This window comes from Macaca mulatta, chromosome 16 (genome assembly GCF_049350105.2).
Source record: "Macaca mulatta isolate MMU2019108-1 chromosome 16, T2T-MMU8v2.0, whole genome shotgun sequence".
NCBI classification, from domain to species: Eukaryota; Metazoa; Chordata; class Mammalia; order Primates; family Cercopithecidae; genus Macaca; species Macaca mulatta.
The window spans coordinates 50785810-50812031 of NC_133421.1; the positions used below are offsets into that span (position 1 = coordinate 50785810).

At 46.2% G+C, this 26222-nt stretch overlaps 2 protein-coding genes and 1 long non-coding RNA gene across 8 annotated transcripts in view; 1 reads left to right on the forward strand and 2 right to left on the reverse strand.

The window, feature by feature from the left end:
- Nucleotides 1-26222, reverse strand: part of PRR11 (proline rich 11) — a 92516-nt gene that overhangs the window by 3511 nt on the left and 62783 nt on the right. For all 5 annotated transcript variants that reach the window (XR_013406405.1, XR_013406404.1, XR_013406406.1 and 2 more), the window contains 7 exons: nucleotides 14568-14718; nucleotides 14211-14333; nucleotides 5801-6052; nucleotides 4383-4481; nucleotides 3418-3530; nucleotides 1540-1599; nucleotides 1354-1450 (listed from right to left, as the gene is read on the reverse strand). Coding sequence is in view for 2 of the 5 variants with exons in the window: in XM_077970906.1 (XP_077827032.1) it covers nucleotides 1354-1450; nucleotides 1540-1599; nucleotides 3418-3530; nucleotides 4383-4481; nucleotides 5801-6052; nucleotides 14211-14333; nucleotides 14568-14718 (895 nt within the window). In the remaining 3 variants the exon portion in view is untranslated. The remainder of the gene's footprint in view (nucleotides 1-1353; nucleotides 1451-1539; nucleotides 1600-3417; nucleotides 3531-4382; nucleotides 4482-5800; nucleotides 6053-14210; nucleotides 14334-14567; nucleotides 14719-26222) is intronic.
- LOC144335507 (uncharacterized) lies at nucleotides 15768-18798 on the reverse strand. The gene is made up of 2 exons (XR_013406417.1): nucleotides 18427-18798; nucleotides 15768-17031 (listed from the first exon to the last, which is right to left on the reverse strand). It is a non-coding gene; the product is annotated as an uncharacterized LOC144335507 (long non-coding RNA).
- LOC144335497 (putative speedy protein-like protein 3) lies at nucleotides 16795-25275 on the forward strand. Of its 2 annotated transcripts, XM_077970912.1 has the most exons (7): nucleotides 16798-16953; nucleotides 17942-18184; nucleotides 19721-19951; nucleotides 21099-21157; nucleotides 22648-22733; nucleotides 24807-24975; nucleotides 25096-25275. In XM_077970912.1, exons 1-7 carry the CDS (start codon nucleotides 16845-16847, stop codon nucleotides 25153-25155), a joined length of 957 nt encoding a protein of 318 aa, XP_077827038.1. In that variant the 5' UTR covers nucleotides 16798-16844; the 3' UTR covers nucleotides 25156-25275. The 2 variants fall into 2 exon arrangements, with proteins under 2 accessions (XP_077827039.1, XP_077827038.1); XM_077970913.1 differs by lacking the exon at nucleotides 17942-18184 and having other exon boundaries at nucleotides 16795-16953.

Below are 26222 nucleotides of genomic sequence, written 5' to 3' on the forward strand. Positions count from 1 at the left end.
AATCAGAAGTTCCTGGATAGGGCATCTTTGAAGAAATGAGGCATAGCTTACCTAACATTTGCCTGTCTCCTTCTCTTACCTAGAATGTGGACATGAGGCTTCAGGAAATGTAGCCATTTTGTATTAAGAGGATAAAAACCACACATTAAGGATGGAAGAACAGTGATTATATTGTGAAACCACTGTATTATAGTTGTGGACTTCCTACTTCCCAAAGAAATATTTAAATAAAAAAAATAAGTCCGGGAGCTAAGCTATGAGGATGCAAAGGCATAAGAATGATACAGTGGACTTTGGGGACTTGGGGGAAAGGGTGGGGTGGGGTGAGGGATTAAAGACTATACATTGGGAACAGTGTACACTGCCTGGGTGATGGGTGCGCCAAAATCTCAGAAATCACCACTAAAGAACTAATTAGTATAATCAAACACTTTCTGTTCCCCAAAAACCTATTGAAATAAAAAATAAATTAAAAAAAAAAAGACAGTTGTAGGCCGAGCACGGTGGCTCACGCTTATAATCCCAGCATTTTAGGAGGCTGAGACAAGGGGATCACATGAACCCAGGAGTTTGAGACCAGCCTGGGAGATATAGTGAGACCTTGTCTGTAAATTCTAAAAAAACAAAAAGGAGTTAGTTGTATATATTAAACAAAAAGTCCCAATTTATTTATTTATTTGTCAAGGCAGAGTCTTGCTATATCACCCTTGGCCTTCCAAAGTGCTGGGATTATAGGCGTGAGCCACCGTGCCCGGCCATTTTTGTATTTTTTTGGTGGAGGCAGGGTTTCGTCATGTTGACCAGGCAGGTCTCGAACTTCTGGTCTCATGTAATCTGCCCACCTCGGCCTCCCAAAGTGCTGAGATTACAGGCATGTGCCACTCACTGTGCCTGGCCAATCCTACCTACATTTTATAGAATTTTATGAAGCCTAAATATGAAAGTACTTTGCAAAATACAGTACCATGTAAAAATTATTATTACTAAGAAAGCTGCTTTAAATTATGATCATAAATCATGATTATGATTATTTATTTGAGACACAGTCTTTCTTTGTCACCCAGGCTGGAGTGCAGTGGTGCAATCACAGCTCGCTGCAGCCTTGACCTCCTGGGCTCAAGTGATCCTCCCACATCAGCCTCCCAAGTAGGTGGAACTACAGGCATGCACCACCAGGCCTGGCTAATTTTTTGTAGAGACAGAGTTTCACCATGTTGCCCATCTTGAACTGCTAGGCTCAAGCAATCCCCCCACCTCAGCCTCCCAAAGTGTTAGGATTACAGTCATGAGCCACCACACCAGGCCAATTTATTTTCAAGCAAAGGAACCAATATTCTTTTCCTAAAGGGTTACCTGAAACTTTCTCCTTAAGGCCTGAGTCATCACTGGAGTCAGTCCTGTTCCTGTTTCCATATTTTCTTTGTTGGTAAGAGGGGTTCCACCTGGGCTCCTACAAAGGTTTTGAAAATAAAAATAGCTGTGTTTTATGCCAACTTTTAAAATGGACTTAGAAGGCATAAAGATATGAGAGTGTATTACCTCTCTACATCGACTTTTCTAAGCAGTTTCCGCAGATCCATCTGACTTTTTCCAGGAGTACTGATAAAACAAAGATATAAAAATTAGAACTTGCCAGATTTTATTATTTTTTCCCAAAGGAAAGCAATCATTTCTATAGGCAACATCCGAGAAAGTAGTTCTATGTGTTACATTAAAAAATTGTAGTAGAGGCTGGGTGTGGTAGCTCACGCCTGTAATCCCAGCACTTTAGGAGGCCGAGGCAGGTGGATCATGAGGTCAGGAGTTCATGACCAGCCTGGCCAAGATGATGAAACCCCATCTCTACTAAAAATATGAAAATTAGCTGGGCATGGTGGCGGGCACCTGTCATCCCAGCTACTCGGGAGGCTGAGGCAGAGAATTGCTTGAACCTGGGAGGCAGAGGTTGCAGTGAGCCGAGATTGTGCCACTACTCTAGCCTGGGTGACAGAGCAAGATTCCTCAAAAAAAAAAAAAAAATAGCAGAAGATGCCGATGGGAACATAAGGTGATATAGCCATTCCAATACATAATACTTCTTGACCCAGGAGTTACATGTATAAAAATCCATCCTAGGGAAAAACTCAGCCATGTACAGAGTTGATAGGCACGGATGTCTAATGAAGACTTACAGAAATTAAATGTCATAACCTAAGCCAGGCACAGTGACTCACCCCTGTAATGCCAGCACTTTGGGAGGCTGAGGGGGGGTGGGTCACTTAAGGTCAGGAGTTTGAGACCACCCTGACCAACATGGTGAAACCCTATCCCTATTAAAACATATAAAAATTAGCCAGGCATTGTGGCACACGCCTGTAATCCCTGCTACTCAGGAGGCTGAAGCAGGAGAATCGCCGGAACCCGGGAGGTGGAGGTTGCTGTGAGCTGATATCGCATCACTGCACTCCAGCCTGGGCGACAGAGCGAGACTCCATCTCAAAAAATAAAACAATACAAAAAATAAAAAATAAAACAGGTTGCTTTCAGAAATTATATAATATGAAAACTAGTATGTCTTGGAATCAAGTAAATATGGTATATGTGTGTATCTGTCTGTGTATAATCATATTGTAGATACAGTTTTGTCCATTCAATATACCATGAACTCTTCCCATCTTTTTGAAAATTAACTTAAAGTTTCATTTTGACATCTTCAAAATATGCAGTTCATTGCATGTAAATTTCACAGATAAAATCCTGTCTTGAGACATTTAGGTTATCATTTTTTTTTTTTTTGAGATGGAGTCTCTCTCTGTTGCCCAGGCTGGGGTACAGTGGCACAATCACTTCTCACTGCAGCCTTGATCTCCTGAGCTCAAGTGATCCTCTTTCTTCAGCCTTCCAAGTAGCTGGGACCACAGGCACACACCACTGCATCAGGCTAATTTTTAATTTAATTAATTTTTTTAGAGATGGGACTCTCACTATGTTGCCCAGGCTGGTCTTAAACTCCTGGCCTCAAGTAATCCTCCCACTTCGGCTTCCCAAAGTGGTGGGATTACAGACATAACCCACCACACCCAGCCTAAAATTCTTGATAGTATATCTTTTTATCCCAAAATCTGTCATTAAATCAATGGCATATCTTATAATAAACAGCATCTTTAAATGGGGCAATAAAGCATATGCCCAGAAAAAGACTAGAATGATAAACCGCAGTATGTTAACAGTGGCTATCTCCAATGATAGGACTATTTAGATAATTTTTGTTTTCTTTTTTAAACTTTTCTGTAGATTTCAATTTTTCTATAATGAGCATATATAACTTTTAACATTAGAAATACACACAAAAATCTTGTTTTCCCTTTTTTTAGGCCCTTGTACGACAATATCATTCTTTTAAGAAGTAGTAGAGCATAGTACTGTGCAGTTCCTTACATTAAGACATTTGTAACTCGAGTTGATAACACTTTGGAGTTAGGTTTCAGGGTAACACGCTGCAAATCAGAGACAGTAACTAGTGGATTCCGTGCTTTCGGCGATGGTATAAGCTTTAATTAAAAAATGAGACATTATTAAAACAAATTTTAAAATATCACTCAAAATGTAAACATGCAAAAATGGCAAATATCTGAGTGCTGAGTATGTGTAAGATACATCCACTATTCTACCCAATTTTTATTCCAAAGCTTCAAAGGATGTCTCTACCTCTTCAGACTAACGGTTGGGAGATAAAAATTGCCTAATTAAATCATTTTCTTTTTTTTTTTTTTTTGTGAGACGGAGTCTCGCTCTGTCGCCCAGGCTGGAGTGCAGTGGCCGGATCTCAGCTCACCGCAAGCTCCGCCTCCCGGGTTCCCGCCATTCTCCTGCCTCAGCCTCCCAAGTAGCTGGGACTACAGGCACCCGCCACCTCGCCTGGCTAGATTTTTGTATTTTTCAGTAGAGACGGGGTTTCACCGTGTTAGCCAGGATGGTCTCGATCTCCTGACCTCGTGATCCGCCCGTCTCGGCCTCCCAAAGTGCTGGGATTACAGGCTTGAGCCACCGTGCCCGGCCTATCATTTTCTAATATACACATTTTGTTGGGAAATCCAAAACTACTAAAATAAAAACATAACAAACTTAACTTGAAATGAAATGACTTCTCCCCCCAGCCCTGCCCCACCCCCCTAGTTGTATACAAATTGAGATGAGGTCTTGCCATGTTCCCCAGGCTGGTCTTGAACTCCTGGGCTCAGGTGATCCTCCCACCTTGGTCTCCCAAAGTGCTGGGATTATAGGCACGAGCCACTCACCCTGCCTGGAATGACTTCTATACATAAGGCTTATGCTTATTTTCCAGAATGGGACAACAAGGTTAAAAGCAAAAAAGAACATGTATATGGTCAATGACATCTTACCTTCCTCCTTTCATCTACACTCTGTGTCTTCTTTAATTTTACAGTCAGCAGATCTTTAACTGTTATCTGCATGGGTCCATCTTTTTTTAATGGTCCAGCCTTGAAATACATGGTGAGGTAAGAATTCAAATTGGAACCAGCACAACTGGTGAAATGCAAATCCAAATCTAGTTTTTAAAGACTCAGAGTTAAGAGGTAACTCTTATTTACCCTAGGAACCTTTCATATTCTTTCCACTCAACCAAGAATAATCCTGTTTTTATCACCCATTGAAAAGTATTCATCAAAATGTAAGGCTTCCCACCCCTCCCCCAATTTGGTTTTTTTTTTTTTTTTTTTTTTTTTTTTTTGAGACGGAGTCTTGCTCTGTTGCCCAGGCCGGAGTGCAGTGGCCGGATCTCAGCTCACTGCAAGCTCCGCCTCCCGGGTTTACGCCATTCTCCTGCCTCAGCCTCTCGAGTAGCTGGGACTACAGGCGCCTGCCACCTCGCCCGGCTAGTTTTTTTGTATTTTTAGTAGAGACGGGGTTTCACCATGTTAGCCAGGATGGTCTCGATCTCCTGACCTTGTGATCCGCCCGTCTCGGCCTCCCAAAGTGCTGGGATTACAGGCTTGAGCCACCGCGCCCGGCCTCCAATTTCGTTTTTATAAGCTAAGGCTTTGCTAACAAATAAGAGATGGACCAGTTTCCTGCAATAATGCATTTTCCGTAAGAGTCATTACAATAAGACAAGAGTTGAAGGAGTTAATCGGGTTAAAGTGAAGTTTTCCTTGAATTACCTAGAAAGATGACTCAGTTTCCATAGAGCAAGAATGTATACAATAACAGAGGTGTAATTAGGGCAAATATAACGATAGGCTCTGGGTTTTTTGTTTTTTGTTTTTTTTTGGTGTCAAGATTGGGAAGACTCTGGATTTAATTCAGCTACATTAAACCAAATGTATCCTAGTGAAAATTCAGCAGATTTTAAAACAGGGTCATGCCTGTCTTAGTGATTCACAAATTTTCTGGTCCCCTTGGTAAATAAGTAACTGAAATAGAGATTGATTCTCCAGCCTAACGACATGAAACTTTGGAATCCACTAACTCTTTGTTCTGACTTCACTCACTAAGCAATCTTCTATTTTTAATTTGGTTTCCTAGGGAGGTTTTCTTCCCTAGGAAAAAGCCATGCTGAGAAGCGAATAGGAATCTTCCACTCTACTGGGTTTCACACACATCACTTTCATTTCTCAATCCAGCTTCTAGGAATTCCTCAGGGACTGAGATTTTAAAAACATAATAATTAAGATATGGAATCAGAACAAAATATAGCCTTCCGGCCCAAGCCCTGATTAGCCTGGTCTTAAAAGGCTACTTGGCTTTACTGCTATATTACACACTGACCAAAACATATCATTACTAGATTGTTACCTACCTGAAGTGCTTTAGCAAGACTGGGTTTTCTGAGCAACACAGGTGCTACTGGTGGTCGAGGAGGTGGCGGAGGTGGAAGTGGAGGTGGAGGAGGAGGAGGAGGAAGATGGCTGGCTGGCTGTGGCAGCGTGGGAGGAAGCACAGCTTTGGAGTCTCCAGGGGTGATGAGAACACAGGCAGGCACATTTGTAAGTTTACCACTCATGTGACATGTTTGACCACAGCTTGGACAGGAAGAACTTTCTGAGATGGTCTGGAAGAAGACATCACATGTGGCAAATAAATAACAAGTTACTTTGATTCTTGAGGGTGACAGTCATCAAAATAATAGCTACCATGTATTGAATGCTTTCTCAGTGTACCATGTGCTTCATGATATTTTCTCATTTATAATCATAAGTTTCTTCATTTCATTCATTCGTTTATTTTGTATGTACTATATGCCAGGCACCATAAGTACAGTGTGAGCCCTGTGTGTCACCTCATGGAGCTGACAGTCCGGTGAGGGAAGACAGACATTAAACATGCACAGAAGGCCGGGAATGGTGGTGCACACCTGTAATCCCAGCACTTTGGAAGGCTGAATCCAGCGAATTGCTTGAGTCCAGGAGTTCGAGACCAGTCTGGACAACATAGTGAGATCTCATCTCAAACAAAGATGCACAAACACACTCAAAACAAAACAATACTTCAATAAGATCAATGAAGTGTGCTATGAGCATGAACAGCTGGAGGCTTGGGAAGTGATATTTAGCCATGATCTCAAGAATAAATTGAGACTTAGCAGATGAAGGGAGATAAAGACTAGGGGAAGAGTTCCTTGCAGAGGAAAAAATACTTAATGCAGCCAAGAATATAGTACATTCAAGAAACTGATAAAGGCCAAGGATCTGGAACATGACTACTGTGGACTGAATTGTGTCCCAGAATTCGTATGTTGAAATCTTAACATCCAGAACCTCAGAATGTGACTAGTGACTATATTTGGAGATAGGGTCTTTAAAGAGGTGATTAAGTTAAAATGAGGACGTTAGGGTGGGTCCTAATCCATTCTAGCTGGTGTTCTTATAGTAAGAGGAAATCAGACATGCAGAGAGACATCAGGAATGTACTCACACAGAGGAAAGACTGTGTGAAGATAGAGCGAAGATAGATCTACAAGCCCAGGAGGAGCCTCAGAATAAACTAACCAAGAAGCCACAGACTTCTTGCTTCCAGACTGTGAGAAAATAAATTTCTGTTGTATAAGCCACCCAGCCTGTGGTATTTTGTTATGGCAGCTCTAGCAAACAAACACAATGACCCTATGCAGTAAAACAGTGTATTAATTCCCTGTGCCTGCTGTAACAAATTATCCCAAACTTGGTGGCTGAAAACAATTGAAGTTTATTTTCTCACAGTGCTAGAGGCATAAAGTCTGACATCAAGGTGTCAGTGGAGCTTCACTGCCTCCCATGCCTCTGGGGAAGAATTGGTTCCTTGCCTCTTTCGGCTTCTGGTAGCTGTCAGCACTCCTTGGTTTGTGGCTACAGCACTCCAATCTCTATCTCTGTGGTCACATTGCTTCTCTTCTCTGTATGCATTCTCTATGTGTCTCTCTCATAAGGGCACTTGTCCTGGGACTTAGGGTCCACCTAGATAATCCAGGAAGATCTCCTCATTTCAAAATCCTTACCCTAATTACATTTGTAAAGCCCTTTGTCCAAATAAGGCTGTATTTACAGGGTCTGGGGATTAGGACTTGAATATACCTTTTGGAGGCTGCCATGCATTCAGTCCCCCACAAATGGTATCATCCCCAATGTATAGATGAGGAAACTGAGGCCCAGAGGAGTTAAATGACTTGCCTTTTTCTCCTTTGGCTAATTCATCGTGAGGCACAAATTCTGGGAGCAGGAATGGAATTCCAGAAGCTTCTCTCCAGACCAATGAGCACAATGTTGAGACACAGGGGCCTTTCTTAGGGGAGTTTGGAGTGGATATTTTCCTGCACATATCCGTCAGGAAAATAGAAACCACTCTGGATATTGAAAAGAGGGGTCGTGTAATACAGGCACTTGGTTACATTCATAACGGAAGAGCTGAGAGGCCCACTGGGTACCGTGAGGCAATCAGAGATTAGCAACAGCAGGAAGCCATTAACATCCTGAGGCTGGAGAAACAAAAGGTGGAGGCAGTGTATCCAGAGGTCTGGAGGTAGGTTTACCCAGAGAATCAGGAAACATTGGCTGGGTGCGGTAGCTCACATCTGTAATCCCAGCACTTTGTGAGGCCGAGGCAGGTGGGTCACCTGAGGTCAGGAGTTCGAGACTAGCCTAGACAACATAGTGAAACCTCGTCTCTACTAAAAACACAAAAATTAGCCAGGCGTGGTGGCAGGCACCTGTAATCCCAGCTACTTGGGAGGCTGAGGCAGTAGAATCGCTTGAACCTGGGAGGTGGAGATTGCAGTGAGCCGAGATCGTGCCACTCACTACACTCCAGCCTGGACGAGAGTGAAATTCTGTCTCAAAAAAAAAAAAAAAAAAAAAAAGAAGAAGAAGAAGAAACATGGAGTATTTATCCAGTGGGAGATGGGGCCAGAAGGCAACAACTACCATTGCTGGAGAAATCATGCAGTAAAGAGGAGGGGAAGAAACTCCTTGTCTTGTCCCTCCCTATAGTCTCTCATCAATGTCTTGCAATAGGCCATCATAACCAGGAACCAGGTGACCTGGAACTTGAGGAATGTATCCTGTAGGAGCCAGCCCTCCCAGCAATATAGAGCAGAGCTTCTGAAGTGGGGTAAACAGGCCCAGGGACTAGCCCTCACCTGTAGCCATTCCTACTTCTGGTAAAAGCACCTGGGTTTTCCTTCTCTCCCTCAGTCCACCTGATCTGGTCAGGATACTCACTCAAGGACTAGACACTTGACCCAGGGCAAGTTCTCTCAGCTGAGATTGTTCTGTTATGAGAATAAGAATCTAAGGCTGCCAGCAACCATGTTGCTAGTGCAAGGGGAGAGTCTGTCTGAGAAATAAACTTATTCTAAAGAAGGCAGAACTGAAAGATGAGACAGAGCCAGGATGCTGACAATATCATTCGAGTCCCCGAATCCAGTCATACCTTAGACTTACTGGTTTTATGGGCTTAAGCCGGGTTCTGTCACTTGTGGCTAAAAAGAATTTTGACTGATACAGCCTTCTAGGCGCTTTCTTAGTGAAGGAAATAACATAAGCTTCATTGTTAGTTCACATTTTTTTTTTTTGAGATGGAGTCTTGCTATGTCGCCCAGGCTGGAGGGCTGGAGTGCTGGAGTGCAGTGGCATGATCTTGGCTCACTGCAACCTCTACCTCCTGGGTTCAAGTGATTCTCCTGCCTCAGCCTCCTGAGTAGCTGGGACTACAAGTGTGTGACACCACGCCCAGCTAATTTTTTTGTATTTTTAGTAGAGACGGGGTTTCACCTTGTTGGCCAGGATGGTCTCGATCTTCTGACCTTGGGATCTGCCTGCCTCAGCCTCCCAAAGTGCTGGGATTACAGGTGTGAGCCACCATGCCTGGCCCATTCTTAGTTCTATATCATCATCCTCCCTGGTACATTGGGATTAATGATTTGGGGTTAAAATATAAGAAGAGCTGAAATAGGAGAAAAGTCATGAAACGTAGAGTGTGTACACCAGAGGTGAAGAAGAGAAGGAAAGGTTTATAGAATTATTTCACACATACACACACACATTCATTCTAGACTTTTTAAATTAAAAGAACTTTTTTTTAGAGACAGGGTCTCACTATGTTGCCCAGGCTAGAATGCAATGGGCTGGAGTGTCCTAAGGCTCAAGGAATCCTCCCACCTCAGTCCCCTGAGTAATTGGGACCATAGGTGTGTATGCCACGCCCAGCTATAAAATTTAATTTTTAAGGTCTGTTTGAATACTGCCTTGCCACCCACAGTAAACTGCTCTGACAAAGTTATAAAATTATAGGAATTCAAAAAAGCAATGAATTTACTTCTAGAACCAAAATCTCAACTGGTCAATTAGTTTTATTTTATGTTTAATTTTTTTGCTATTTATTTTTGGAGTCCCACCTAGTCTCAATAATTTTATTTAGGCCTGGTGTGGTGGCTCATGTCTAGAATCCCAGCACTTTGGGAGGCCAAGGCAGGCAGATCACTTGAGGTCAGGAGTTCAAGACCAGCCTGGGCAACATGGTGAAATCCCGTCTCTACTAAAAATACAAAAATTAGCCAGGTGTGGTGGCAGGAACCTGTAGTCCCGACTACTCAGGAGGTTGAGGCAGAAGAATTGCTTGAACCCAGAAGGCAGAGGTTGCAGTGAGCTTAGATCATGCCACTATACTTTAGCCTGGGTGACAGAGCGAGACTTCGTTTCAAACAAACAAAAACAATTATTCTATTCTTTTTTTGGTCTCAAATAATATTTTTTTGAGACAGAGTCTCGCTTTGTCACCCAGATTGGGGTGCAGTGGCATGATCATGGTTCACTGCAACCTCCGCCTCCTGGTTCAAACGATTCTCCTGCCTCAGCCTCCTGAGTAGCTAGGACTACGGGCATGCGCCACCATGCCTGGCTATTTTTTTTAGTAGAGAGGAGGTTTCATCATGTTGGCCAGGATGGTCTTGAACTGCTGACCTCAAGTTATCCAACCACCTTGGCCTCCCAAAGATATATTTTAATAATACATGGGAACATCCGATAAACACTGTTCTGAATATACCTTTACATTTAATTTAATAGTGTATTATTATTGTTATTATTATTTTGAGACACAGTCATGCTCTGTTGCCCAGGCTGGAGCGCTGTGGCGTGATCTCAGCTCACTGCAACATCTGTCTCCCAGGTTCCAGTGATTCTCCTGCCTCAGCCTGTGGAGCAGCTGGGATTACAGGAGCGTGTCACCATGCCAGGCTAATTTTTTGTACTTTTAGTAGAGATGGGGTTTTGCCATGTTGGCCAGGCTGGTCTCAAATTCCTGGCCTCAAGTGATCCATCCACCTTGGCCTCTCAAAGTGCTGGATTACAGGCGTGAGCCACCATGCCTGGCCATTAGTGTATTCTTTTAAAAAAAGTTTTCCTAGGGGGTAGGGGACTGATGGTATATTCTTGAGATCATACCTCATTAGTACATACAGAACTACCTCATTCTTTTTAACAGCTACATAGTATTCCACTGAATGAATGGATTATAATTCAGTCAATTAATCCCATATTCTTTGACACTTAGTTTTGTTTTTTGTTTTCACTATTTTTCAAATCACACTGCAATAAATCACTTTGTACATATGTGCAAAATTTGGTTGCATCAAATGATATATATTTTAAAAATGTTGATAGATGTTAACTAATTATAGCCCATAGAGGTTTTATCAATTTATGGCATTCTCAATAACAAGAAAGCACCTGTTTCTCCAAAACTTTTGGTCTTTGATTTGTTTGTTCTGTCAATCTGATAGGCTAAAGGCATTACTCATTGAAGTTTATTTTGCATTTCTGTTTTTTGTGTGTGGCAGAGACTACTAATTGCCTCCCAATATACATTTTTGCCTTCTTCTTTAGTAATAGGAAACCTGACTTTTAGCTGGACACACTGTAATCCAGATGATAGATTACATTCCTCAGGTTCCCTAGTGACTAGGTATAATTAAATACATGACTATGTTTTAGCGAAATGAGAGATAAGTAAAAGTTCTGTAAATGAGTTTGGGAAGTTGCCTTAATGGGGGTAGTAGGATAACTTTTTCTTTCTGCTGCCTAAAATAAAGACATTTTGTTTATGCAAATATTCTTTGAGGCTTGTCACTGGTACCACACCTAGTCCTGATTCACTTTTTTTTTTTTTTTTTTTGAAATAGAGTCTCATTCTGTCACCCTGGCTGGAGTGCAGCGGCGCAATCTCGGCTCACTGTAACCTCTACCTCCCGGGTTCAAGTGCTTCTCCTGCCTCAGCCTCCTGAGTAGCTGGGATTACTGGTGCCCGCCATCACACCTGGCTAATTTTTGTATTTTTAGTAGTGACAGGATTTCACCATGTTGGCCAGGCTGGTCTCAAACTCCTGACCTCAAGTGATCTGCCCACCTTGGCCTCCCAAGGTGCTGGGATTACAAGCGTGAGCCACAGCACCCAGCCCTGATTTACTCTTGAGATGGAGTCTCGCTCTGTTGCCCAGGCTGGAGTGCAGTGGTGCGATCTCAGCTCACTGCAACCTCCGCTTCCCGGGTTCAAGCAATTCACCTGCCTCAGCCCTCCGAGTAGCTGGGATTATAGGCATGCACTACCACATCCAGCTAATTTTTGTATTTTAGTAGAGAGGGGGTTTCACATTGGCTAGGCTGGTCTTGAACTCCTGACTTCAAGTGATCCACCCACCTCGGCCTTCCAAAGTGGTGGGATTACAGGGGTAAGCCACTGTGCCCGGCCCCTGATTCACTCTTAAGTGAAGTTGAGTACCTACTCATGTATTTATTTATTTTATTTTTATTTTATTTTATTTTTGAGACAGAGTCTAGCTCTGTCACCCAGGCTGGAGAGCAGTGGCACGATCTTGGCTCACAGCAGTCTCCACTTCCCGGGTTCAAGTGATTTTCCTGATCTCAGATGATCTGCCCGTTTTGGCCTCCCAAACTGCTGGGATTACAAGCATGAGTCACCGTGCCCAGCCCTACTCATGTATTTAAGAACCATTTGTATTCCTTTTCTTTCTGCCCAGGATGGCCTCAAAATTCTGTGCTCAAGTGATTCTCCCATCTCAGTTTCTTGAGTAGCTGGGATGATAAGTGTGCACCACTGTACCTGGCTTGTATTCCTATATTTAGGTGAATGCTGTATTCATATAATTTCCTCATTTTACTGCTAAGTTATTGGTCTTTTTTGTATTGATTTGTATTGGTTCTTTATATATTCAATAATTAATTGTTTTCCTCATATTTGAGCAAATATTTTTGCATCTTATTTTATTTTATTTGAGACATGGTCTCGCTGTGTCGCCCAAGCTGGACTGCAGTGGCATGATCTCTGGTTACTGCAATTTGTGCCTCCTGGGTTCAAGCGATTCTCCTGCCTCAGCCTCCCCAGTAGCTGAGATTACAGGCATGCACCACTATGCCTGGCTAATTTTTTTTTTTTTTGTATTTTTAGTGGAGACAGGGTTTCACCATCTTGGCTAGCTGGTCTCGAACTCCTGACCTCAGGCAATCCACCTGCCTCAGCCTCCCAAAGTGCTGGGATTACAGACGTGAGCCACTGTGCCCAGCCTTTTGCATCTTATTTTGCTGTGCATAAATTTTTATTTTTATGTCTGATTATTTAAATTTACAAACAAGCCAGGTGCCATGGCTCATGCCTGCAATCCCAACACGTTGGGAGGCTGAGGTAGGGGGATCACTTGAGGCCAGGAGTTTGAGAGCAGCCTGGGCAACAAAGTGAGACCCCCATCCCTACAAAAAATAAAAAAATTCGCTGGGTAGGTGGCACACACTTCTGGTCCCAGCTATAAGGGAGGCTGAGGCAGGAAGATCCCTTGAGCCAGGAGGTCAAGGTTGCAGTGAGCCATGATCATGCCACTGCACACTAGACTGGGTGACAGAGTGAGACCCTGTCTATTTAAAAAAAAAAAAAAAAGCAAACAGCAGGCAATATTTTTTTCAGATCTTCTGCTTTAATACTGACAATATTGAACTTTACCTGAGCTCTGCAATTCTGGAAAATAAGGATGGCCAAAAAACTCCCCATCCAAGCCTGCAGTCCCAGCTACTAAAGGAGGCTGAGGTAGGAGGATCACTTGAGCCTAGGAGTTAGGAGTTGGAGTCTAGCCTGGGCAACATAATTTGTTTCAATCTCTAGAAACAAACAAAAAAATCTCCCTACAGTTTTATGTCTAGGAAATAATTTATTATTTTGGAAGCGATGTGGAACCAACTTTTCCCACATCAGTTAGATAAGACTTATGGATGGCTCCCTTGTTTATCTGACAAAGCCAGACACAGACCCTCCAAATTCCCATTCTTTGTCTCATAAGTGATTAGCTGAACTGCTCACTGCCACTGACCAATCTGGACAAAGTATCTACTAACTTGACCAAACTTTAGTCAGGATTTAGCCCTCCCCACAGGCCCTAGAACCTTGACCTATTCTTGGGCTTAAGCAAGCATTGGTATGCTGAACAACCTTCAGGAAAAGATGTTCCCTGATCTAATCAGCTGTCTAATCAGATTATCCCAACTCTTCATCTTACTTCCCCATAACCCAATTTGTTCTACCCTTTTATGCCTTGCTAACAAAGAAAACTTTTTTGCTTAATGTTTGAGATATAAATCTTATGACTTGAGCATTTTCCCTATTGCAATAGTCTTTTCAAATAAAGTGTCTTCTTACCTAATTCCAGATTTGCTTTTTTATTTGACAATACCAACCTTCAGTGCTTCCTGGAGCTTGCATAATTTACTTTCCAAAATGCAAAACTGTTGTTTTAGACTGTAAAGTTGTCGGTGGTAGATACGAGATGGAAAGATGGTGTCTTTCAATACTTCTAAACTCTGAAATTAATAATAAACAATTCTGAGTCCTATGAGTAATATGATAAGGACAAGAAAACAGGAACCAGAAAGTGACTTGATGTATGTTTTATAGAAGCAAAGGCAGGCATGACTCAATAATTTCATCTTATCTGAGTTTAGCTTGAGGGTTGGACTGACTTGAGCACATATGTATATAAACACCAAGTGTGTAGAGGAACTATAGTGCTGAAAACAGGGATGTCACATCCATACCAGGGTTATGCAGTTCTGGCACCAGCTGTATATAAACCACACTCTATTTGTCCAAAGTTCTATCGCATCTCTGATGTTAGGAAATTTGAAGTTCCAGGATGATCTTAGCCAGCTTCTGCTTTGAGATATATCTATTGAAGAAATAATGACTCTGTAGGAAAAACAAAATGAAACAAACAAAAACCCCTAAGTCAGAATAATAGCCTTGGCCTGGCGTGGTGGCTCGTGCCTCTAATCCTAGCACTTTGGGAGGCTGAGGTGAGCAGATTGCTTGAGACCAGGAGTTCGAGACTAGCCTCGGCAACATGGCGAAACGCTGTCCCTATCAAAAAAATACAAAATTGAACCAGGCATGGTGGTGTGCCAGAAGAGAAAGGAATATGCAAAGCAGGCTTGAAGACGGGTTAAATCAGAGCTTTTCATTCCACAAGAGAAATTTTAATGGGGTCAGAACATTGATCTTCTAATATTTGAAAGCCTGCTAACTAGGAGAGAGATAGCAAACTGTTTTGTTGTAGGAGGACCCACCCAGCTCTGACGGGTTAAAGCATCATGAATGCAAATTTGAACTCCAGAAAAGCAGAGCTGCCTCGTTCAGTCTGTGCCTTTCCCATGAGCAAGAGACTCCTAGGAGAGCCGGAGCCCATTAGGAAACCATGTGGGAACTTACTCACAGGTTCCTTATTTTTTTTGAGATGGAGTTTTGCTCTTGTTGCCCAGGCTGGAGTGCAATGATGTGATCTTGGCTCGCTGCAACCTCCGCACCCCGAGTTTAAGTGATTCTCCAGCCCCTCCTCCCGAGTAGCTGGGATTACAGGCACCTGCCACCATGCCTGGTTAATTTTTTGTATATTTAGTAGAGATGGCCAGTCTGGTCTCAAACTCCTGACCTCAAGTGATCCACTCTCTTTGGCCTCCCAAAGTGCTGGGATTATAGGCACGAGCCACTGAGCCCGGCCGGGAACCCACAGGTTTTTTGGATAGTCTCTGAATATCATGCAACTCTTTTATTTTTTATCCAAGAAAAAAAAATGTTTTTGACACAACGTCTTGCTGTGTTGCCCAGACTCGAGTGCAGTGGCAAGATCATAGCTCACTGCAGCTTCTAACTCCTGGGCTCAAGTGATCTTCCTGTCGCATGAGTCTCCCAAGTAGTTGGAACACAGGTGCCAGCCACCACACCTGTCTAATTTGGTTTGGTTTTGTTTTTTTAGAGATGGGATCTTGCTATGTTGCCTACACTGGTTTTGAACTGCTGGCCTCAGGCAATCTTCCTCCCTTGGCCATTCAAAGTGCTGGGATTACAAGCATGAGCCACTGTGCACAGTTGAGATTTTTCGATTTAGTCTTTTTGTACATGGGATATTTTATTCATAGAATCCATAAATGGTAGGGAAATTTCTGAGTTCAGAGCAATACATATGATACAAAACTTGATATACAGACTAGTTTCTTAGCCAAACTGGAGGGGCTGGCTTTAGGTAATCCATGGACTACCTGAAATTGGGGACACCATTGGAAACATGTGTGAGCTCAAGGGCAGTTTCCTATGATTTTCAGGCCTCAAAATGTCTCTTGGACTCAAAGATGCCTTAGGGCAGAGGACATATGTACCCCCAGTATAGAATCTCAGACAGTGAAAGTCAGTAAACATTCGGCAGAAAAGTGACAAATTGAGTGCTCTGATGTGACTTTTTCATCAAGTCAATGTTCTTGGGATCTCTTGTACATGATAATCTCACTCTTGTAAAGTTTCATAGTTTCTGCTTACCCTAGTTTTCTTTCCCACCCTGTTCCCTCTCCTACCAGACTGGTCTCTGAAATGGGCATGTACAGAGGAGACCCCAACATGCTTTGCGTGGAGAGGACACAGCCTCTGCTGGGACAGGGAACAGAGGGATGCGGAGACCCTGATGATGCTTTTGGACAGTGGTCTGAGGTTGGGACAGTGGCAGGAGGTACCATCCATTCACCCAGGATCTCCAGGACAAGAGATCAGCTTGACAGTTACATGTGTTTTTCTTCAAACTGGTTGCCAGGTTGGAAAGACCGATGACATCAGAGATTCCAACCTTCCTGATTGGAAGGACCGGCCTCCGTTGGCGCCTGGGAGCTCAGGTGGACAACAGCATCTTCTCAGAGCTGTTCTCCACTCCTGACTTCTCCTAGCCTCAATAATTGATAATACACTCTTCCGGGTCCTAGCAGAATCCAGAAGGCGGCTTTGGACAGAACAGAGACTAGGTTCCGTGGGTTGGGACAGATTTTGGAAAGATCATGACCAGTTGTCAACCGCACCCCCAGGATGAGGAGCAGAGCCCCCAGCTGAGCACCTCGGGGTACCCCCGCCAGGAGGTGGTAGATAATGAAGTGTCAGGACCATCAGGTGAGGTGACTGGAGGAAGAAGAGGTGGGATAGGGTTGACTAAGATGAAGGAAGGGGGCTGGGTGCAGTGGCTCACACCTGTAACCCCAACACTTTGGGAGGCTGAGGCGGGCGGATCACCTGAGGTCAGGAGTTCAAGACCAGCCTGGCCAACATGGTGAAACCTCATCTCTACTGAAAGTACAAAAATTAGCCAGGCGGTAGTGGTGCACGCCTGTAATCCCAGCCACTTGGGAGGCTGAGACAGGAGAATCGCTTGAGCCTGGGAGGAAGAGGTTGCAGTGACCCGAGATTGCGCTACTGCACTCCAGTCTGGGTGAGAGAGTTGGACACTGTCTCCAAAAAAGAAAGAAGGGTCAGAGGTCAGGAAGTCTCCACACACCTGAGGAGGGTGTGTGGGAAGAATGGAGAAATTCAGGCCAGGTGCAGTGGCTCACACCTGTAATCCCAGCACTTTGGGAGGCCCAAGGCAAGCGGATCACTTGAGGCCAGGAGTTTGAGAGCAGCCTGGCCAAAATGGTGAAACCCCGTCTCTACTAAAAGTACAAAAATGGGCATTATGGCAGGCACCTGTAATCCCAGCTACCTGAGAGGCTGAGGCAGGAGAATAACTGGACTCCGGGAGATAGATGTTGCAGTGAGCTGAGATTGCACCACTACACTCCAGCCTGGGTGACAAAGCAAGATTCTGTCTCAAAACAAAAAACACAACAAAACAAAAACAAAAAACAAAAAACAAAGGAGGGGCTCAGAGAGCCAGGGATCAGGGAAGGACATGAGGAAGTGTTCTGAGGACACAGAGTCGGAATAATGGGGAGGGGAAGGAGCAGGACATGGGGTTGAGCAGAGGAGAAAGTCAGAAAGATGCCTTGGAGAAGCTAACAGTCTCTGAGGCTGGGGAGGATGGAGAGTGGTTTGGGGTTTGGGGTCAGGGTCTAAGGTGATCAGTTGCAGAAGCATTACACGGTGGCCTGGTTTCTTCACTCAGCCTCTGGGGTAGATCCCAGCCCCCCATGTAGGTCCCTTTGCTGGAAAAGGAAGAGGGAGTGGTCGGACAAATCTGAGGAGTCATCGGAGGAGGAGCCAGAGAAGGAGCTCGCCCATGAGCCTGAGGAGACCTGGGTGGTGGAGACGCTGTGTGGGCTCAAGATGAAGCTGAAGTTGAAGCTGAAGCAACAGCTAGTGTCGTCCGTGCTCCCTGAGCACCACGAGGACTTCAACAGGCTGCTTGGTAGGAGGACACCCCAGAGAGCACCTCCAATCCTGTTCTTCTAAAAAAGAGGCAACTTCCAATAACCACACTTTTCCAATGGGAAAAATATGCCCCCAGTGGGTGAGCTCTCCATGCGGGAGGACTCAGAAGTGATCACTCATGAGGGACACTTAGGAGATGATAGAGGATTAGGCTGGACTTGATAAAGGTTGGCGCTTGGGACAAGAAAGCTTGGTTTTGGGCTGGGCGCTGTGGCTCACGCCTGTAATCCCAGCACTTTGGGAGGCCGAGGTGGGCGGATTATAAGGTCAGGAGATCAAGACCATCCTGGCTAACATGGTGAAACCCAGTCTCCACTAAAAATACAAAAAATTAGCCGGGCATGGTGGCGGGTGCCTGTAGTCCCAGCTACTCGGGAGGCTGAGGCAGGAGAATGGCATGAACCCCGGAGGTGTTGCTTGCAGTGAGCCGAGATCGCATCACTGCACTCTAGCCTGGGTGACAGAGCGAGACTCCGTCTCAAAACAACAACAACAACAACAACAAAAAAAAAAAAAAAGAGAGAAAGTTTGGTTTTGGGCCAGGTGTGGTGGCTGATGCCTGAGATCCCAGCACACTGGGAGGCTGAGGCAAGAGGATTGCTTGAACTCAGGACTTTGAGGCTGCAGTGAGCTATGACTGCACCACTGCACTCCAGCCTGCATGACAGAGCAAAACCCTGTTTCAAAAGAAAACCAAAGGCCGGGTGCGGTAGCTCACGCCTGTAATCCCAGCACTTTGGGAGGCTGAGGCGGGTGGATCACCTGAGGTCAGTTGTTCGAGACCAGCCTGACCAATATACAGAAACCTCGTCAATACCAAAAATACAAAACTTAGCTGGGCGTGGTGGTGCACACCTGTATTCCCAGCTACTTGGGAGGCTGAGACAGGATAATCACTAGAACCCGGGAGGTGGAGGTTGCTTTGAGCCAAGATAGCACCACTGCACTCCAGTCTGAGGGAGAGATTGAGACCCTGTGGCAAAAAAAAAGAGAAAAGGACAGGTCCAGAAGTCAGGAAGGAGCACCTGAGGAGGTGTGTGGGAAGAATGGAGGGACTGAGGCAGGGTGCTGTAGCTCACACCTGTAATCCCAGTACTTTGGGAGGCCAAGGCAGGCAGATCACTTGAGGCCAGGAGTTAGAGACCAGCCTGGCCAACATGGCGAAACCCTGTCTCTACTAAAAGTACAAAAATGAGCTGGGCGTTATGACAAGCACCTGTAATCCCAGCTACTTGGGAGGCTGAGGCAGGAGAGTCACTGGAACCTGGGAGACGGAGGTTGCAGTGAGAAGCCAGCAGTCTGTAAGGCTGGGGAGGATGAAGAGTGGTTTGGCGTTTTGGAGAGGGGAAGGTGCGGCTCATGGGGTTCAGCAAAGGAGAAAGACAGAAAGATGCCTTGGAGAAGCCAGCAGTCTGGGGGCTGGGGAGGATGGAGAGTGGTTTGGCATTTTGGGTCAGGCTCTAAGGTGATCAATTGCAGAAGCATTACACAGTGGCATGGTTTCTTTACTCAGCCCCTGGGGTAGATCCCAGTCCCCCGTGTAGGTCCCTTTGCTGGAAAAGGAAGAGGGAGTGGTCGGACGAATCTGAGGAGTCATCGGAGGAGGAGCCAGAGAAGGAGCTCGCCCCTGAGCCTGAGGAGACCTGGGCGGCGGAGACGCTGTGTGGGCTCAAGATGAAGCTGAAGCGACGGCGAGTGTCATGCGTGCTCCCTGAGCACCACGAGACTTTCAACAGGCTGCTTGGTAGGAGGACACCCCAGAGAGCACCTCCAGTCCTGATATTCTAAAAAAGAGGCAACTTCCAATAACCACACTTTTCCAATGGGAAAAATATGCCCCCAGTGGGTGAGCTCTCCATGCGGGAGGACTCAGAAGTGATCACTCATAAGGGACGCTTAGGAGACAATAGAAGATTAGGATTAGGTCAGCGCTTGGGATAAGAAATCTTGGTTTTGGGCCAAGTGCGGTGGCTCACGCCTGAGATCCCACCATGTTGGGAGGCTGAGGCAAGAGGATTGCTTGAACTCAGGACTTTTGAGGCTGCAGTGAGCTATGATGGCACCACTGCACTCCAGCCTGGGTGACAGAGCAAAACTCTGTCTCAAAAGAAAAAGCAAGGCCGGGTGCAGTAGCTCATACCTGTAATCCTAGCACTTTGGGAGGCCGAGGCTGGTGGATCACCTGAGGTCAGGAGTTAGAGACCAGCCTGACCAACATAGTAAAACCTGATCTCTACTAAAAATACAAAATTAGCTAGGCATGGTAGCACACGCTTGTAATCCCAGCTACTCAGGGGACTGAGATGGGAGAATCGCTTGAACCCGGGAGGCTGAGGTTGCAGTGAGCTGAGATCGTGCCACTGCGTTCCAGCCTGGCCCACAGAGCGAGACTCCAGCTCAAAAAAAAAAAACCAAAAAATAAATTTATAAAACAAAATCAAAAATCAAAGAAAGTGGCTTCAGCTGTGCCCTCTAAAACTTATTGTCTCTTGCTGACTTTTCTAAACCTAAGTGTCTCCATCCGTAGAGGGGGATACCTAGGCCATGGTCACACCCTGATGTGACTGTCTCATGAGGAAATGATGGGAATTCCTTTATGACTGTGCAGTGGTCCCTCTGTGTCTGCTGGGAGGGCGTTCTGGTTTATTGCCAGCTCTACATCCTGTAGATTCTCACACCCAAGGCCTCCTTCGGCCTCTTCTCAGGCGAGTCTCAGAGCAGGAGCCTCTCTCCCTTGCCCAGTGAAAGTCATTCTCCCCTCTCCCATCCACCTCACTTGTGGCAGCAATCCTGAGATTTCCCCCAGGGAGACACACTTCTCCTTGCTGCCCTGCTGCTCCCACAGAAACCCTGTCCTGCTTCTCATGCTGACATCTGCTCTCTAATCACAGAGGATCCTGTCGTTAAAAGATTCCTGGCCTGGGACAAAGATCTGAGGGTGTCCGACAAGGTAAGGTTGTTCTCCACAGAACTGTGTTCCTGCTTCAGTGCACTGCCGGGGGGAGGGCGCAGCTTCCAAACCCACAGTTCCTCTCCTCTCTCCCTCCAGCACTTCCCACCAGATGCTCCCACAGTCTTTTTCTTTTCTTTTTGTGAGATAGTCTCGCTCTGTTGCCCTGGCTGGAGGCAGTGTCTCAAACTTGGCTCACTGCAGCAGACGCCTCCTAGGTTCAAGGCATTCTCCTGCCTCAGTCTTCCAAGCAGCTGGGATTACAATTAACCATGGCTGGCTAATTTTTGTGTTTTTAGTAGAGACGAGGTTTTGCCATGTTGACCTGGTTGGTCTTGAACACCTGACCTCAGGTGTTCCGCTCGCCTTGGCCTCCCAAAATGCTGGGATTACAGAAGTGAGCCACTGTGCCCCTCCAGCTCCCACAGTCTTGAGTCTTGGTGCCCACTTTTTTTTTTTTTTTTTTTTTTGAGACAGTATCCAGCTGTGTTCCCCAGGATGGAGTAGAGTGGCATGATCGCAGCTCACTGCAGCCTCTAATTCCTGGGCTCATGCAATCCTCCTGCCTCAGCCTCCTGAGTAGCTGGGAGTACAGGCACATGCCATCATGCTTGAATAATTTTATACAAATGGTCTTGCTAAGTTGCCCAGGTTGTTCTCGAACTGTTGGGCTCATGTGATCCTCCTGTCTCAGCCTCTCAAACTACTGGGATCACAGGCTTGAGCTGCCACTCCCAGCTATTCTTGGTCTTTTTTTTTTATTTTGAGACGGAGTCTCGCTCTGTCGCCCAGGCTGGAGTGCAGTGGCGCAATCTCTGCTCACTGCAAGCTCTGCCTCCTGGGTTCACGCCATTCTCCTGCCTCAACCTCCCCAGCAGCTGGGACTATAGGCGCCCGCCACCACGCCCGGCTAATTTTTTGTGTTTTTAGTAGAGACGGGGTTTCACTGCGTAAGCCAAGATGGTCGAGATCTCCTGACCTTGTGATCCGCCCGCCTCGGCCTCCCAAAGTGCTGGGATTACAGGCGTGAGCCACTGCGCCCCGCTATTCTTGGTCTTTTTATGATTTGTCAGCATCTCCCTCAGGACACTGCTGGTCTCTTGCCGAGTGAATGAGTGGCCCCTGCCTCTCCTACAGGTCGTTTGGCAGTCAGGCCGCACCCTGAAGCTCCTGGCCCCTCTACTCTCAGCTCTTTGAGACAGTTCTCTGCCTGGCACACAAAAGACCCTCCTGACACCAGCCGACCTAGACACACCCGTTAAAAGATCCCATTGGAGCCCACCATCCTGGGAGCATCACCGACATCCCTTCCTCCGGTGATGGGAGGAATACTCCTCCACCCTGCAATTTCCACATGAGCACAGTCATGCCAACACTGAGGTCCCTTCTCTGATGGGCAGCCCCTCCCCACACCCCCATTCTACTATCTCCATGATCGTCCTCTCTCAAGATGTGACCTCTCCCTCTCTCTGTTTCTTTCTCTCCACCAGTATCTCCTGGCTATGGTCATAGCATATTTTAGCCGTGCTGGCCTCTTCTCCTGGCAATACCAACGCATTCATTTCTTCCTGGCTCTGTGAGTGGTTTGCTTCCTCCTATCCGTCAATATCCAATGCCCTGGGACAGCAGGGAAAGTGGGATTCCAGCCTTTCATTTATTCTTTCACCTATTTGTCCTCTTTACTCTGTGTACAGAAAAAAGAGGATTATACTATCTTGTTCTTAGACTGTTGTTTCTAAAAAGAAACTCAGCCTGGACGCGGTGGCTCATGCCTGTAATCCCAGCACTTTGGGAGGCTGAGGCAAACGGATCACTTGAGGTCAGGAGTTCAATACTAGCCTGGCCAACATGGCAAAACCCCATCTCTACTAAAAGTAGAAAAATTAGCTGGGCATGGTGGTGTGCACCTGTAATCCAAGCTACTTGGGAGGCTGAGGCAAGAGAACCCCTTGAACCCAGGAGGCAGAGGTTGCAGTGAGCTAAGATTGAGCCACTGCACTCCAGCCTGGGCAATAGAGCGAGACTTTTTCTCAAAAAAAAAAAAGAAAGCCAAAAAAACAAATTCCAATGCCAGTGTACAAATAAAAGAATAAAACAAAAGGAACCATCAACCGCTAAGGGGAGAAGAAAAGGAGCAGAGGAGTGGACACGACGCTCCCCCCAGCAAGCAGACGTTTCTGGTTCTTCTCTCTCTCTCCTTCCATCAACTGCAAATGCCATCGACCTCCTCGAGGTTCCCATGACAGAGGCCACAGTTCAGGTCCCTCTTGCATCACTCTAATCCACTGTCAAATGCTCCCTGCTGGGGTCTCCTGGAGTCTCTCTCCAAGCCTTGGGGCTTCCTAGTGCAGCCTGAGCATCTTTCCAAAGCACAACGCCCTCACTGCCCACCTGAACAACTTCCTTAGCTGATGTCTTTCAAAATCGAGGCCGGGGTCCACAGTGCAAATTCCACCCTCTCTACAATCTCTACAACCAAACTGGCTCGCCATCTTGGTGTTTCCTGGCGTGGCTTCACCGCTCCTTCCAAATGCCCTCTACTCGACTTTGCATTTGTGTTTTCTGTCTGGGTGTTCCACACCCATGTGGTTCTGAAGTGAAGGACCCATTCCTTAAAGTCAGTTCACCCCATGGCCTCTGTGATGCCTTCCTTCATCTTCCAACTTTTGCATGCTCGTAGCTCTCCAGTTACATCCTATTACCATGTGACATTGGGATTAGGTCATCTGCCCTGATTACTCCCAGTCCCATTAGACTAGATGCCTGTAGAAGGCAGGGTTTGGCAAAATATCAATGTATTCAATTTATTTTACTTTTTTAGACAGACTTGCTCTGTCCCCCAAGCTGGAGTGCAGTGGTGAGATCATAGCTCACTGCAGCCTCCATATCCTGTACTCAAGTGATCCTACCACCTCAGCCTCCAGATTAGCTTTGACCACAGGGCTGTGCCACCACACCTGGACAGTTATTTATTTATTTATTTATTTATTTATTTATTGATTGATTGATACAGAGACTTGCTCTGCCTCTTAGGCTAGAATGGAGTGGCCCAATCTTGGCTCACTGTAACCTCCTCCTCCTGGGTTCATGTAATTCTTGTGCCTCAGCCTTTTGAGTAGCTAGGACTAAAGGGTGCCTGTGCCACCACACCAGGCTGATTTTTGTATTTTTAGTAGGGATGGGGTTTCACCGTGTTGACCAGGATGGTGTCGCTGGTGTTGAACTCCTGGCCTCAAGCGATCCACCTGGTTCAGCCTCCCAAAGTGCTGGGATTACAGGCATGAGTCACCACGTCCAGCGTGTTTTTTACATTTTTTATAGAGATGAGGGTCTTGCTATGTTGCCCAGGTTCATCTCAAACTCCTGGCCTCAAATGATCCTGCTTCAGCCTCCCAATGTGCTGGGATTCCAGGAGTAGGCCACCACTCTTGGCCACCAGTTGGGTTTTTGTCTCCATCCTGAAGGAGTGGGAGATGCCCTTCAGCAGGTCTCTGTCCATCAGGGCCCTCCTGAGGAAGGCATAGCTCTGCAGGGTGGGTGCCAGTCCTGAGCTGAGGGCAGTCCCCTGCCCTCCTCTCTGGGAAGCTGACCTCGGCTGGAGGTCTCTCCTGGTGGTGCCCCTGAGCAGCAACCTGATTTCTGTCCCCAGCTACCTGGCCAATGACATGGAGGAGGACAACGAGGCCTCCAAACGAAACATCTTCTACTTCCTGTATGGGAAGAACCGATCCCAGATACCCTTGTTCCATAAGCTTCGGTTCCAGTTCTTCTGTTCCATGCGCTGCAGGGCTTGGGTTTCCCTGGAGGAGTTGGAGGAGGTGGGTGGGGCGTGGGGAGGTGGAGGAGGTAGGGAGGAATCGGGTGGGCTGGAGGCTGGAAGCGGGGGGAGGGGTATCCTGGGGAGTCCCCATCTTCTTAAGGGGCATTTGTTTTTCCAGATCCAGGCTTATGACCCAGAGCACTGGGTGTGGGCACGAGATCGCGCCCGCCTTTCCTAGAGCACCAGGGACCATGGAGGCCTGAGGTCATCGGCCTGAGGGAAGGTACATCTGCATCCTTCAGGGTAAAGGCAGAATATTGGGGTCTATTTCGGAAATCCAAGGAACCCAATTGCTTGATCCGGCTTCGAGCCTGGGCAACATGGCGAGATTCCCTCTCCACAAAAATACAAAAATTAGTCAGGCGATGTGGGAGGATCACTGGAGCCTGGGAGGTCGGGGCTGCACGGAGCCCTGATCCTGCCACTGCACTCCAGCCCAGGCAACAGAGTGAGACCCTGACTCAAAAATAATCATAAATACTGAGTTTGGGGAGGTTCATTATGATTGACGCACTTGAGTTACCGATTTGGGTCGAGGGTTCAGTGAAGCTTTGGTTTACATCTTACGCAGCTAACCACGGTGAGCAGAGCATGAGACTTCATTATGAGGAGGTAGGATTATGGATTAGGCTTCTGGACTCGGGGTTCGTGATGTTGTCACATTAGAAATGGATCTAGCGTGGTTACAAGTTTAGCTCTTAAGTGACACAAAAGGCCCCAGCTGTGATGAAGTCCAAAGCCACACTCTCTGAGGGTGCCCGACTCCCTGGGGAGACCCACCCAAAGTCCTTGCTATGAAGCAGATCACTGGGACTGACCTTGGGTGTATTAAATGAGTTTTGGAATCAGGGTCACCTAAGTGTGAGTTTCACAGTTGAACACAATGGTTCAGAAGCAGGCTACAGAATGAAGGACAGATGATAAAACTGGATTTCTCAATGGCTCTGAATTCTTGTTAGACTTGACGTGGGACGTGAATAACCTTCCTGTCTAGAGAGCTGCCTCCTTGAAGTGTGACATCCTCTCTCTCACTTCCAGAACACCGGGCCCAGGGGAGATGCGGATTTTCTTTTTTTTTTTTTTTTGAGACGGAGTCTCGCTCTGTCGCCCAGGCTGGAGTGCAGTGGCGCCATCTCGGCTCACTGCAAGCTCCGCCTCCCGGGTTCACGCCATTCTCCTGCCTCAGCCTCCCGAGTAGCTGGGACTACAGGCGCCCACAACCGCGCCCGGCTAATTTTTTGTATT